The sequence below is a fragment of the Dreissena polymorpha genome, chromosome 1, assembly GCF_020536995.1.
Source record: "Dreissena polymorpha isolate Duluth1 chromosome 1, UMN_Dpol_1.0, whole genome shotgun sequence".
NCBI lineage: Eukaryota > Metazoa > Mollusca > Bivalvia > Myida > Dreissenidae > Dreissena > Dreissena polymorpha.
In genome coordinates, this window is record NC_068355.1 from 124412567 (window position 1) to 124428703 (window position 16137).

General features: G+C 33.7%; 2 protein-coding genes across 5 annotated transcripts in view; one reads left to right on the forward strand and one right to left on the reverse strand.

Moving 5' to 3' along the window:
* Window positions 1–16137, reverse strand: part of LOC127848741 (sialate O-acetylesterase-like) — an 87741-nt gene that overhangs the window by 55577 nt on the left and 16027 nt on the right. The gene's annotated exons all lie outside the window — the stretch shown is intronic.
* Window positions 752–10467, forward strand: LOC127848565 (uncharacterized). 3 transcript variants are annotated; one of them, XM_052381111.1, is made up of 9 exons: window positions 752–814; window positions 2009–2135; window positions 4546–4575; window positions 5066–5133; window positions 5298–6182; window positions 6592–6892; window positions 7044–7580; window positions 7674–7804; window positions 8801–10467. In XM_052381111.1, exons 2-9 carry the CDS (start codon window positions 2051–2053, stop codon window positions 9731–9733), a joined length of 2970 nt encoding a protein of 989 aa, XP_052237071.1. In that variant the 5' UTR covers window positions 752–814; window positions 2009–2050; the 3' UTR covers window positions 9734–10467. The 3 variants fall into 3 exon arrangements, with proteins under 3 accessions (XP_052237071.1, XP_052237062.1, XP_052237081.1); XM_052381102.1 differs by lacking the exon at window positions 752–814 and adding an exon at window positions 1506–1608; XM_052381121.1 differs by lacking the exon at window positions 752–814 and adding an exon at window positions 1506–1608 and having other exon boundaries at window positions 5298–6122.

Here is a 16137-nt window from a genome sequence, read left to right on the forward strand (position 1 = left end):
ACCAGTGAGTCGTAGTTTTGCTTGCGATGTTTTCACTTATAGAACAGATTGGCTAATCTTTGTCTGATACGTAGTGTGTTCATTATGAGGCTCAACCAGAGTGTTTTTGCACGAAGATCTTTTTGAATTAACCTGCTTTAAGCATATAGATATATGGGAATAATGAAAATATATAGTACCGCAAAAAAACATTTTGTATTTTTCGAAATATTGTACGAAATTTCTGTTGATTTTGAGGGTTTATGTGCTTTTAAGTGTTTACGTGTCGTAGGAAACGACAAAGTATAGGACATTGGGTTACGATATCAGCAAGATTCTTCTGTTCGATTTAGCTAACCAAATCATATGAATAATGAAATAATACTTAAAATATTTAAGCGGATGATAACATCTATATGATTTGTGTCTTTGAAAACCTCAATATAATAATGATGAATACAATAAAAAGAAATACACTACAATACACTATACTATAGAAGAATATGCGGAGCATACAAGATCATGTGATGAGATGACCACTTCAGAGACATGCTATAAATATGCACTTGTTTAAATTATAATAACAGACGAATATTCATATCGAAATTAGTTTATCTTATCATTACATATATTGCATTATATATTACATTCATATAACATTCATTTGACATGTACGATCGAGGCCGCTCGTATTAAATGGAAAAGTGATAGACCTATCTATTTATCTACCTATGCTGATTATGATATCAGCCATTTTATAGTTTGCGCATCAAATAAAATACAGGTCGTTATAATGATACCTGCGGGGTGCTGAATATGTTACGGATTTAATTAGGTAAATACACGATTATTGAATCATTATACAAATACACTTCAACACAGTTATTTCGAAGTCGTCGGGACCGTTAAAAAAACTTCGGATTAACGATAATTCGAAATAAACATTTGACAGAAGACTTCTTTAATTCCTTAAAAAAATAAAACGTTGTGGCATTCGCATGGTTCGGTTACATGCTTACTTAAAAACGTAAACTAGTCAGATAGCAATATATTTCTACTCGTAACAAACGGGGGAATAAAACGATTCTTTTTCTTGTTTTTATTTTTCTCTAATTACAAAACATATAAAATAAAACGAATAACACAAATTATCAGACATACATACATATGAATACATTTTCGGAAATGATTTAACCTTTTTTTTTTAAATAATACGCGATGTCTATCTGAACACCGGCATTCGCGCAGACGACAAAGGTGTAATTATCGGCTTTTGATGCGCCACGACAAAGGTGTGAAATAACGCTCAGTATTTTGCAGTTTTGACCTCGAATTAATGATTGATAATTATGTGCGAAGTATAGTGTTGGGACCGACAGAATCACTTCGAATTAACGATTTCTTCGGTTAAACGAAGTTCGGATTAACAATTAAATTTTACATTAAACAAACAAGAATCAAAATCGGGATCCGAAAAATACTTCGAAATAACAGTGACTTCGGATTATCGGTGTTCGAAATAACGGTGTTGAAGTGTACATTCCTTCACTTCAAATTAGAAAGTGTATTTAGTGTAAATCCTAAACGATCAATTCTGCACTAGATTTTAACAGGTCGAAACCGATTTAGGTATGATTGATATGTAAATGTATGTTAAATTCAAATAAAAGTTATTGTCACTAAACCTGCAACTTACATATTTACTCAACACTTTCTTATAATTAGCGTAATTTCATTTCGATTCCAAACAAAAACTTACAATTTATTTGAAGTCAGCTCTTTTATTTGGTACATTACTTATTAAATAAATTTAATATCCAAAATCATGCTAACATTAATTGATATTATGCTAGACGCAAGCAGTGATTGTGACCTATGGTGTTGTTAATGGTTTATTAAAGTTGTGATAATATAAACAATAAAACATGCAATTAGTTATATTTTTTTGTTCTACTATCATATATACGTAATTATGCAATTTTTTATGTATGGTCTGTATGTCGTATGTTATGTTGATTTTTTGTTTCAGATGAGTTGAGTTTTCCACGCCAGAACACAACTTTTCATCATAATGTTTTGTACCGACTGTGGAAAAAAGCTTAAAAGCCACTGGCGATTCTGTGCGCATTGTGGTTCTAAAAAGCCATTTCAGGATGGTAAGTATGAAAAGCTGTTGTAATTTATTCATTATGTCAAAACTGGTAGATCGTCCAAGTTATAACAATAATTGATGCTTGATTATATTTACGTATGTGTTTTTACGGCATAGCTGTTTGACCGAGCTTTTCACCTTAAATGACATTTATATAACAGACCCAAATGAATACATTCGCAATATTTCATTGGCTGATCAGAGCAGAATCCCCCGGAACATTGGAAACATCACCGCGACTCTCTAGTAAAAGATGTAACACTGACCAGTGTAGGGAAATGCGGGCTACCAACTTCATATTCATATAACAAAGACTGGCATTTTGGGCCAGTTACAAATGCGCATTGCCATTAAATTCCATCCCCAAGTTTTCCGGGTCAGAGCTGGGTTAGTTAATCGTCGGGGAATAACGGAATGTACTATCAATAAATGCCTTTTGTTGATAACACAGTTTTTCTTTCAAGATATGAAATAACAGGGAAAGAAGTGAATGTTAACGTTCCGGTAAATGCCATTTGTCGTGTATTGCGAGACAAAACTACCGAAATAGTATATTGTACATCATAGAAGGGAAATCACTCAATTATCTAGCCACAAATGTGTGTGACGTTCGCGGTTAGCCTGTCTGAAAATCTTTCATGCAAGCCAAAATAGGCTACCAACACTTGCCAATTTGCTATACATAACACAGTGTGACTTCAGTTATTTATCGGAAAGTATCGTGGTTTGATGTTCCATTTACAAGACGCAATGAGATGTTTACCAAGACAATAAAAGATACCACGCTAAAGTAAATCAAACAAAATAACTGGAAAACATTGATTTTATGTATACGAACCATTTGTGGTAAGTGAAGTCGTACTGACGACAACGCTGTTCGAAATATTGTTACTGTAATACTATTCTTTTAATTATTATAATGACTATCTAATGACTATACATTTGTTTTGTTTTTAAGCCATAATGTTTTAAGAAGCACCTTTGTGGAGTGTTTATCTCAAACCACGTTGTGTTAATAGTCTATATATGTGAAATAGAGTGATTTATTATTATTATTATTATTATTATTATTATTATTATTATTGTTGTTGTTATTATTATTATATTACAAAAATAATTGTGTGATAAATGGGTGTGTGCTTGTCTGCATACAAGTGCTTATCTACATACAATGATATAGTCGACTGGAATTCTTGTAATGAAATAGTCTGTCGAAAGAAATAGTGGTAATGATGTACACAATTAAGCTATAATACCTTTTTGTATCAAACGATAACTAATATTGATACATCTTTGACATTATATGAAATTTATTTGAAGATCTGTTTCAGGAGTGCTTCGCACTCGTGATTTAATTCCTACGCATCTATACTCCTTACTGTGGTTTATTCGACAACAAACCATCATAGGAAAATATTATTTCGATTCTAACACGATTCTAATTGATTTGGCTCAAGCTTTTGGACGTGAACTATATTTTTCAATACTCCGCTAAGTACCAAGTTCACTATTTAGTGAGGTCATTGAATTGTTTTATGACGTCACGTCTTTTGATGCTACTTAAAAGCTGACATGCTTTATTGTTTTCTTAATTACGTTTCCTAACAAATAACATTCTTTGTAGGCGTGATTATGCCACTTATCACCAAATACACAATTTGTTGTTTCATTACATTTATATAGAATCTACATGTTACATGTATTACATTTCTTTTAGAGCGGGTTTTAGCACGTGTATTTTACTGCAATATTTTCTTTATTTATTTGGAACTATTTTCCAAACCTTAAGCTCCGCCCATACATTATTGCAGAATAACCCACACTTTATTTAATTATTTGTCTATAAACAAGTCGCGCGTCGTGTTAGAATAGTTAATAATATTAACTTAAAAGATGAAATATGAAAGTTGATAGTAATAAAGTCGTTGTTGGGATGTATTGTGATGTATTCAAGATACTTAGTACCTAGTCCTTATAATGTCAGATTCGCAAACAATGCCACACGTTACTATTTTGCACAATGAAATAATACATATTTGATTCATCGCTTACTCGATCGTTGATAATGCAGTTTGATGATATACAAAAAAGCTCTGTGAATGCTAAAATGCGCGTAGTATCGATCACGGCGTTATTTTGCTGAAAATGGTATGAAATCGCAATATTCGGATACTAAGATTTTATCTCCTTGATAAAGTGACGTATGATGCTATTATATTTATATGTTCGTATTATTTCTGCATACATGTATCTAATAATTTGGAAGGTATTTACATGATTTTAATGTTATCTGTGAGATAATCGTTTAATTATAAAAGAAAAACAAGAAGGAATACATAATGAATAAATACTTTTACTATAATAGCCTTCAACAAATGATTACTTTTGTATTATAAATCTTCATTGCATTTCAGGAGAGGACACAGGACATGTCGAAACAATAGGTAAATACTAGTATCTTTTCTATACGGGTTTTTCAAAACAACAATGTTATAGATAATAATGCCCATCGATAGTACAAATACATGTAGTTTTTTTATTAGTTACTTAAGTATTGTTTTCCACAGAATAAGGGTTACATCCATAGAAAAGGTGGCAGGTCGCAGTGGTTAAATGGATTTTTTGCCCATTTTGCTCTCCATTATAGAAGAGCTCTTGATATTTCCTTTAGAGACACAAGCACTGTTTCACCTCGTGACACGAACTCGAGAATGCCTTAATATGCATTTTGCTTTCGATACAATTGATCTGAAATATATATTTTAAACTAAGTGAGTGGCACACTAAATCATCATTATGATTCGAACACAGATGGCATCACACGCGTATCAGAAGTTATCCGTACCTCTAACAACATCATATATCTGCTGTAAATTAAATTTGTTTATACAAAACACTGCTAATATCGAAGGGCTTTTAATTAATTAATTGCAGATTATGAAGACTTGGATTTTGGAAGTGATGCATTGCCAGATAATGTATTGATGAACGATGATACACTGGTAGGTAAATCGCACTGTTCACCACATTTAAACAACTCACAATACTTTATATGTCTCACTATTTTCGCACGTTAAAATGAACTTATACCATACCATATAAATAATGAGCTGCAAAACCACGACATCTTGCTTTTGGGTTTTCTCAGCTAACCATGTTCTTGTAGGTGTCTCAAGAGGACATGAAAGAATCCCAGAGGATTTTGAAGGAGAGTGGCTTTAATGCGCTGATGAAAGAGTTCTCTGACAAAAACAATTCATGGAAAAATGTTCAAATTAAAATTGCACTCACTGGCCAAACAGGAGTTGGGAAATCCTCATTGATTAATGCTCTACGAAATATGAAAGAGGACGATGTCGGAGGTGCTAAGATTGGATGCACTGAGACAACCAAAGAACCGACCCCCTATTCGTACAGAGAGAATGAAAATGTTGTGCTTTGGGATTTACCCGGAGTTGGCACGCCAATGTTTCCTAAAGAAGCATATCTTGAGAAGATTCATTTCGAAGAATATGACTCTGTTCTGATTGTTTCCAACACTCGTTTCAAAGAAAACGACACGTGGCTCGCACAACAGATTTCTGTCAAATATCCTAATTCAAATCTGTTTTTCGTAAGAACGAAAGTTGAAAACGACTTACGCAGGTATCAAGAGGCGCATGGCAGGATATTGTTTCCGGAAGAAAGAAACCAACTTTGTAAGAAAATTAGAGATGATTGTATGGAGAATCTAATAAAGGAAAATATTAAAGATGCCAGGATATTTCTTGTCAATTCTCACAGAACAAACGAGTTTGACTTTGGAAAGCTACAGAGTATGCTTATTGAAAAAGTATCTTCATTAAAACGCGACGCGATGATCCTTTCCTTATCCAGCGTTTCAAATGATGTTGTAGCCGAGAAAATACGTGTCTTGGAAGGCAGAATCGCCCAAGTTTCTTTGGCTGGAGCATTTGCAGCCATAAGATTGTTGAGAAAACTGCTTAATATTGTAAGTTTGGAAGAAAAAGAGGCTTCGCCATCAAAGATTAGCAGCCTACTATTAAAACGGGTTTGTAATCGTATTTTGATAAACATTAATATTCTTTTGTTTTAGCGTATAATCCAATACAATTTAAATAGTAATTATTGAATGTATAAAATCAAAGTATTGGATAATACATTAAACGTAGGTATATGTATTTTCCTTAAATGACAATGTCGGTGTTGATGATTGCCTCTCATTGGCTAAAATCTGTATCACTATTTTATACCGTTTATGGGGATTTCAAAAATCTTATTATTAACATTTCACGCTTGCAGTTTTGCTGAACTGAAACTTCGATTGTGTGGATTAAACTAAAAGTTAACCGATTTGAAATATTCATGTTATCGTATTGAGGTGTATAGATTTTGTAACGTATTTATATGACATAAATCCGGGTGAAATAATGTGATTTATACACGTATTTTCGTTTCAGCTTGAATCTAGCGATTACAATTTTACTGAACAAGAAATAAACTATTTACTTCAACAAATCATATTGACTTATCTGCAAAGCTGCAATGCCAAAATAAAATTACCAGAAGCTTTTCCAAGCAACCGGCCCGATCGTCCCATGCGTCGACAGCTTAGTTCATACATGGACCAGGCAAATGAAATTATTGCAAACTTGCCCGAAAATAAATCTGAGTATAACTTGAGAATTTTTGCTCCAAATGGCAATGACCGCGATGAACAGATAGAAGCTGTTCTTCAGAGACAGACACGGTGGAACAACGGTAAACTTCATCACAAAATAATGATATCGTAATTCAAAGAGATTTACTAAATAGTCTAGAGTGTCTATAACATTTAAATCACAACTTTGATATCAATAATTTATTGTTTGTTTTATCTCGAAAGCTGATTCAGTGAATTATTGCTTTTCAGACAGATTCAACGATTCGTTAATCCCAAGAAGGGTGAATACAAATAACTTTTTGGTGTTTTCATTTAGTTGTGCAACAATTCAGGGAATCATTACTCGATGTAAAAATAACTTGAATGGCTCTTCTTTAACACAACGAGAATTGAACATTCTCGATTCAACTTCAATGATTGTTTATGCAACTGCAACCTTATCACAAGATATGTGGGTCGGATTTGAAGGAGAAAACCAAACAGAACATAGCACAATCAAGATACATGACGAACCAGTATTGATTGTAGCAGAGTACAATTTTCAAGAAGCCGTCTTTTCTTTTATCAAGCAAAATAATATAAAAGAACTCTGTAGCGTCATGCTTGTTGACGACGAGGCGCGCACACAGGGCAAACAAAGGAATGATGACGTTTTGCTTGCATATGCCTTACCCGGGAATATAATGGAGAATGCTGATGCTTTGCTGGAAAGATTTGCATTCCGCATATTAAAGCGATTGATTGAATCGGCAAGAATAAAATTTGACTCGGCGCCTCATTTAAACGGTAAGTACAGTACGTGATGCATTTATTCGTCAGCAGTTAAAACTATTCACAAACCTGTATATCAACATTAACCAAAAGCAAGGTCTGTTGTAGTTGATATGGATGAGACAATGCTCGTAGTTTGTGACGGTATTCGTGCAGCGTACAGACGTAGCGAAGTGCCAAGGGAGGAGTGGCCGGTAATTCCTGATTTCGACGTTGAATATCCTCCAGATATTGACAAGGTACGTTATTGTATAAATGCTATGATGAAAAAAGAGGTAATACGGCGCTCACCTGATACCCGAAGAAATTACACTGTCATCAGCAGACAGTGTAAAGTAATATACAAAAGAGACGTATAAGGAAATTGTTCCCAAAACTGACTGCTATGATGGTCTTTTTTATGAATATTATTAAGTGAATAATTTTTTTATCCACTTAACTATGTTTAAAACTCGAACGAGATATCATTGGGACAATCTTCTAGCAAAGTTCCATGAAGATTGGGTTATAAATATGACCTCTAGAGTGTTAAGAAATGTTGTCGTACTTCAAACTACAGTCCTAGTTTTTGATCCTGCTGGACCAAGTTTCAATCACGACCGAGTTTTGTTTCAGGCAAATATTCAGACCAAGTTAAAAAAAGAAATTGTATCTAGCCTCTAAAAATAGTTCACAATCTTTTTTTTATTTTGACCATCTGAACTAGATTTTGACCCTACGTAACGAAGTTTCGAACTCGACCGAGATATCATTTGAAGTGTTCACTAACATTTTTTTATTTTACCTAGCAATTAAGTTTTGATTCACATGTGGCCTAGTTTTCAAATTCTTCCGATATTTAATAAGGATTTATGTTGTGACCAAGTTTCATAAAGATGGGCCAATAAAAGAGGCATCTAGAGTGTTCACAACCGTTTTGTTTCTAATATAACTTAGCTACAGTTGTTTACCACATATGACCCAGTTAAAATGTGTACGAGATTTTATAATAACGCGTGTTTTTGTCCATTTTCACAAAAATGCGCTATAATGGTCTTAAGAGTGTTAAAAAAGTTGAAAACGAACGACGCATGACGGATAGAAAGTGTTTTCAAAAGCTCACCATGGACACTTTGCGCTCATCTAGCTAAAAAGTAGGAATAATGAAACAGTAAAAAGACACGCGTTATTTGAGCATAACTTAAACCAACAAAGATTTTATCATATGTTGTTAATATATTTTGTTTTGTTTGCAGATTATTTCGACCGTTTTAAACATTCCGGGAGTATTCGGATGCTCGAAGAAACGAGTCGGACTGTTTATTGACATCAAAGCCAATGATGAGCATGTCAGAGAATCAATTTTGCAAAACGTAAGCAAAATAATGGATGAAAATCAAATTCGTCGTGTTGTGTGCCGTGTTTGTACCTTTACACATTTGAGTGTGAAATCAGGTGATCCGATAGATGTTCACGGAGCACAAGGTACGCTTGGTGGCTTTGCGGAAAAACGCGATGCTCTCGTTGAATCACCCCAATGTCAAACAACGGAGATAAGAGGGAATACAGAAGAAACACTTTATCTTCGGGACGAAAATAAATTAGTTGCTTTAATATCCGGACACTTGAGTTTCCCCGATAGTCCATCAGTAGCTGACAGGACAAGGTATTTAACCTCGCAAAAGCAAACAATCGGTCATTTTGAAGTTCCGGATCGGGAAGAATGGATTGATATGGTATGTGTTGAAGTTTATGACGAGTTTAGAGGGGTTTGTGAAACAAAGTTTAGAAATGAATACGGAGTTAGCCTTTTTGCAGACCTCTTCGACCACGAATCGTTAGAGCATTGGGAATTCTCTCCTGTGCATATTTGGGGAGCTAAGACGTCGCCGGGTTTAGGACAAATTCTTGAAACAAATTATGTAGTGAATGGAGTACCCGGTAAATTTATTGTCATATCTGAACGAAAGAGCGACAAGCTTTTCAGCGCACCTGGAGATAGTGGATCGATTGTTTGTGGAACTGACAGAAAAAAGAGCTTTTTAGCCATTGCGATGCTGATAGGAGAAATACAAAGCAAAGACGAGAAGTCACCAAATAGATATTTAGCATTGGTTCTCAAAGACGGTCTGAATCATATTGCAAAGAAATGTGGTTGTGTGTTTAGTCTTTGTAAAGCTAGTTCATGAATGCAGTAAATGTTTTTTTATATTGTAATTAACTTTTAAACAATGTTTTAACAAATCCCCTATCCCCTAGCTATGCATTTACTACTACATACTACTTTAGTTATACTGTTTTCGCCAAAAGTGAACAAGAAAACAGTATTCCTGAATGACAATTCGATTGGAATATAAACAAGTTTGTGTTTTGTTTTGTTTTACCTAACCGAGACAGACCGTGTTACTTGAAAAGATGATGGCAATTAAAGTTTCAAAGGAAGACGACCAATAATATGCTTATGTTTAATTCAGTTTATGATGATTCTTTGTTACTTGAACGAACTAATCAAACATATACACTTTAGGACCAACCATACTCATGGCATGGTCAGCAAATTGTGACTGCATATAATATATGTACTCTTTTATATACTATATTATTTATACATATATATTAAGAAGGCTAACAATTGGGAAATTGGGAAAGTTTGGGATCAGGCCATTTTACTTCATATAAATATAACAAAAGAAACCAAAATATGGTACCCTACTGTATCATGATAGTCTTAAAGATGGGTGTAGTATTTATCATGTTGCGAGGTTATTTATCAACAAAAAATAAGTTGTTGATGTAACAAAATAGCAGCATAAAAATGCACATTTTTCTAACTAGAATTAAGAATATTATAGATTATGTTAATAAGTATCATAGTTTTATGTCAATAAAGTATTCATTTGTCATAATGTCAAATGTCATTTTTCATTGTCGCTGTTATTGTTCTTTTTAAATCTTTCAAAATACGCTTTGATCGAGAGAATGGACAAGTTTGTTTTGATAAAACGCTCACAATTCACATCGGATTCGACAATACATGGAAACAATAATTACAAAAATCTTTCAAACGCTCGCAAACACTCACTCTTACTATATTGTTCAACTTAAAAATCGACTTATTAGACTTATGGATTTTGTCTTTATGAGAAAAACTTATACAAGAAAGCATGATTCAATTACTGTGTTCCCCGACTTCGTTTAGTGCTAGTGATAGTCGACACATATGCGCTAACAAAAGTGATGTATTTGAAGAATTAATTGTATTTTTGATGCAGTTAACTATATAATAGTTTTGTTAAATGTCGATACTTTCGGAGGACATAGCCTTCGCTTTTTAATGAAATGATGCAGGATCGCTTTAAAGGGGTTTTATGTCAGATTATCTCTGCGGATATGCAGACAGACGAAATAACTTACAAGTCAACCTCTCCGCTCTTGTAAACATACCCATTAAGATTTAACTGTATGATACATTTATAAATAAGGCTTTTTTCGATAGAATATTTATCACATCAAATATAAGTTTAAGTTCGAATTTCATTACTGAGTAATGTCAGCAAAATGATGTAAACAAACTGTATTGCAGCTGATCGCTTATTGTGAGCATCCTAATGCTTTAAAGGCAACATGGACAAGTGTAAATGTCACAGAGGCAACTAATTCAGATTATCTTAACGGTCCTATAAAGGTGACGATCCGTAATTATTTACCGATTTTTTTTCCATATTTTAATTATAAACGTTATAAAAAAACATATATATGCTATTGGACATTACCATAACAAAATGAGCAATACAACTTGTTTTGAGCTCAAAATACAGTGTCCTCCAAGTCAATTGTGTTTACAAATAATCCGTTTATTTACATTGCTGTTTACTCGGGAAAGTGAAAGTGACTCTGGTCACCAAAAATATATCGTTGACTTTCATCGTTTTCCGGTATCACTCACAAAGTAGGTCTCTTCTAAATGATTAAAACGTTTATAGTGATGTAATAAGTTACTTTCTGCTGGTAAAAAGTTGTTTAAAATGGAATTAAAATTGAATTTTATTTCGGCTATTTTTAGCATACGTCACCGCTTTGAGGCTACACATCACGTTAGTTGCAAAGTTGTAAACATTTCTTTCAATTATTAAACGGGTATATCTTCCATAATTCTTGACAACGTTGCACCTAAGTTGTGTTATTAGCATTTTTATGCAAGAGTAAAACTGAAATCCGGTAAAAATTAGACCAGTTTATATGCATTATAATTGGATTTGTCACCTTTATAGGGTATTTAATCATCTAATAAAAGTTCGTCCTCGAGGGAAATACATAAACTTACTAAATAGGTAAACAATTGCTGATTTCAAAACGAACATAGACAATTCACAAGAAAAAAGACATGGCATACTTAGTATTGCCTTATCAATGGCAGTTTAAACTTATTGTTTCTTGCCAACGGTCGTTCTTGTGTGCGAGAAACCTCAATGGGTTAAGCGATCAACAAAGCCTTTTTCAAAGGTAATACTGCAGAATATGGAACAAATGAGGTTAACCCTAATGGTGATACATCAACAATTTAAATGATGCTACGGCATGTCCGGATAATTCAATGGGACTTAAAGTACGGAAAGCCCTAACTCAAATTTGAGCCAAATAATGTAAATACCACAGGTAAGATATTTAAAATATGACGACTCGTTTCAAAACATACCCTTTCAGTAAAATATTTGCGGATGTGCATCGGAACTTCCTTTTAAATTTACTTTTAGGTCTCTCTCTCGCTGGTGGAGCAGCAGTTTGACTTTGTATATATCTGGTATGCGGTCTTTGGTGGAACAGCAGTTTGACTTTGTGTATATATCTGGTATGCGGTCTTTTGAGGAGCATCAGTTTTACTTTATGTATATGGCTTTGGTGGAGCAGCAGTTCGACTTTGTGTATATATCTGGTATGCGGTCTTTGGAGGAGCAGCAGTTTGACTTTGTGTAAATATCTTGTTTGCGGCCTTTGGTGGAGCAGCAGTTTGACTTTGTGCAAATATCAAGTATGCGGTCTTTGGTGGAGCAGCAGTTTTACTTTGTGTATATATCTGGTATGCGGTCTTATTATATCCTATATCCTACTGATATCAATATCAAGACTTATTTTAATCGAATATCAATAGCATATGGTTTTCGTAAGCCACAGTAAACAGAGGGTGCTACCTGTTGGGGAAACGGGGCAATCACGGCTTGAAATTCTAGCTGATTATTGGACTTCAAAATGTCTTTATTTGCAATCATCGACTTTTCACAAAAGTGGCATTTTAATAATGACCGATTTACACACAGCTTGGTTAGACAGCTATTATTTTGTGAACACGGGGCCTGAGCGAGAGAATGGAACGCGCATGGAAGCGGACGTGCTTATGGAGGAAGCGATCATGTACAAAAAGCAACTTGGAATAGACGCTTACTCTTTGGGTATTCTTGCAAAGACGCTTAATAAAGAGGCTACGTAAAGCTTAATATGTAATCACATGCCATTTTGAGGACGCCTGTCTCGTTTGCGAAAGTTTATGACAAATATGACAAATTCCGACCAACGGCATTACATTCGTTGCCAGTAATAGGAACATGGTTGAAAACTCGACGCTAGCTACTACTACCAATGTAGTATTGGAGTATTTGCTGAAGCTTTGTTCATCTGAAACAATGAGATAACACACTAACCTTGCCATCTAGCTGAAGGAATAACGTTTAAATGTTGAAAATGTGTCAGAAATGAACGTTTTGAACGATTTGTTTTTTTGTGTGGATTAAATAAAAAATTAACATGTCTATATTTGATCAATATAAGAAATCGGAAGAATATAACCTTGTTAAACTTACCAATTAATTGATATACATTGTCGTTTTTCATAAAAAAGGTAATGTTGAAATTATTGAATTAACGCTTTAAGGTTCATGTAGAGGCTTCAGTTTGAAAAATGTGGGACCCCTAGCATTGAAGTCAAATTTGACTAAACGAAGAGTGCCACATTGAAAATGTTTACATATTTGCTTAAAAGGATGGTTTTCCTTCAAACTTCTACCAATTTTGTGCAGCAAAGTCTCATACCATCGACAAAATCAATCAAAATACAAAGCGATTTTAACACAAAAATAGACATTATTTTCAAAAATCTGAATGATGTTTATTCAACGTATTTCGGCGGAAAATTATATAACTAGTTAATAATATCGACATTGATGAGGGCAAGTTACGCTTAAATAGTAATTTTTTTTACATATCTAGAAATACCAATATAAAGAAGTGAAACTCCAGCTGCTGGAGCAGTATTGAATTCTCATTAAAAACAATTAGTTGGTCCTTTTTAAGGCAAGTGACCGATTGCCCAAACAATACAAAACAGCACAATACAGCACAATACAAACCAACATAAACACACAATATGAATAAAGCTGGGGTCACCGCCTTGGAACGGTCAATGCAAAGCATTGGGGGTTTAAACCGGTTATAGAGCGCTCAACCTCACACTTGGCCCAACAATATTCATAATACATTTAAGTGTAAATAAAATTTAACGTCATAGCATTGTAACTCAAATCAAACAATAATAAAAGGGAATTAAAACGCATTCAATTTAATTACAATTTAATTACTCACTGGTTTTGAAGATACCAGAGCAACAGAGTTACAACTTTTTGACGAACGATAAAATGAAACTACAAACACGTGTCAACTACATTCCTTCTTTATAGAAAAAGATTTAAAAATATGGCGTCATTAAGTTAATATTTCAGATAATCATCGCGCAAATACAGGAAGAAGCAGCAATAATGGGTGTAAAAATTCCATATTACATTGCTTGGTTGTTTATGTGACTGCTAAAAATTAAATTAATAATAATTAAATCAAAAAAGAAACGCCAATCAGAGAGAAAATAAATAAAATTGAACGTTATAAACCCAATGACCTATGCATATAACTTACAACTGGAACAGAGAAAGAGTAATGACGTAATTGACAGGCGAAGACACAATGACGTGAAAAATCCAGGGGCGGTACTGTAAAGTAATAATAAAACTATTAATGGGGGCTACTGCAAAATTGTACTACTAATAAAACAAGTTTAGTTGATTAAATATTAAGAATCAAATATATAAAAATAGTAATTCCATTAAAGCGACATTATTGGAATCAAACAGTATATAGGTGTTTTGACAACTGACGACAGAAATGATTTGATGTACGATTTGAGTCCAAATGTAGTTTTCATGCAGATTTGTTCATACGACACAAAGACACAATTTTGTTCAACAGGGAAAAATGCCCTAATAAAACAAACTCGAACACATGTCATTTCATGACGATGGGGGCAGCCATTTTTAAATTAATAAAATTGAAAGAAACATGCTAAAAACTCACTCATCGCCTAATTGACATTCCAAACGGTTGACGATGACAAATGCATTGGATTGTAATCAGACCTCATAAACACTTCAAAAAAATAACTTTGTAAGAAGCATTTCACCAATGTTTACAATTGTTGTCGAATCACATGTACTTGTATTATTGCGCACAAAATAGTACGCTTACAGACTGACAGAAAGATCTATACGAAACTCCGTTCAATTCATTACGGTATACTATTTTATTGATAATATATAATAATAATTCGCTTCAACAACCGAAATGTAAAAATAATTCTTTTAAACGGAGTTTTTAATAACGAAAGTGAAAACAACGGAAGTCGGATGGATATTATGTGAGATGCACTTCGGCTCCAGAAAAACAATACAAATACGCTAAAAAAAGACGTGTGGTGGAATATGTTCAGCTGGAAAATGTTTGAAATGGGGTAAGTGTTTATATCTCTGTGTGATCATTTCTGTTATTAAGCGCGATCTCTTCTTGATTAATGTTAACAGTTGTTTTACTAGTCGCGACCCAACTGTCAAAATAATGATGTGTTTTCTCAGGTATGTGTATACACATACCAGGTTTTCTTACTACTTCACGTGATTTCGACCGATTTGTCATGCACGTTTTTTCTACGGAGCACAGCGAGGCCACGCTTTCATAATGGGTAAAAGGAATCGATATACAAATAAAAAGATTCGGTTTGCCAAAAGGAACACATTATTCAAAACGGTACAAGGACAGTAGTTGTTCAGGAAGGAAGAAAGAAAAAAAACATGATACCTAGCTGTGTGTTTCTATGTAAAACTATGATTTCTAGAGTCGTCTGCACAAAACTCATAAAATCTTGTTATTGATGAGCAATATCTCCTTTTATCACAATGATTTCTACCCAGCCAAACATATTTCTTTATATTTATTTACAATTTTAAATGTCGTCTGCAATTTCTTTCAATTTGAGATGGTTTAAAATTTTCCATTTGGTTATAACAAAATTGTTAAGCCCTTGAAATAGAATGGTGACTTATTATCCACCATACCTGGATTTTTAAAAAGTAGTTCAGTTTAGTTATTTTTAGAACTTTGTTTAGGAAAATGATCCAAAAAATGCAGTTGAATAATAACTCATTTGTTGTTTTCTGACAATAATTTTATGTGAAATGTTGCTAACTTGACCTTGTATATGTATATAGCTTTGTATTTA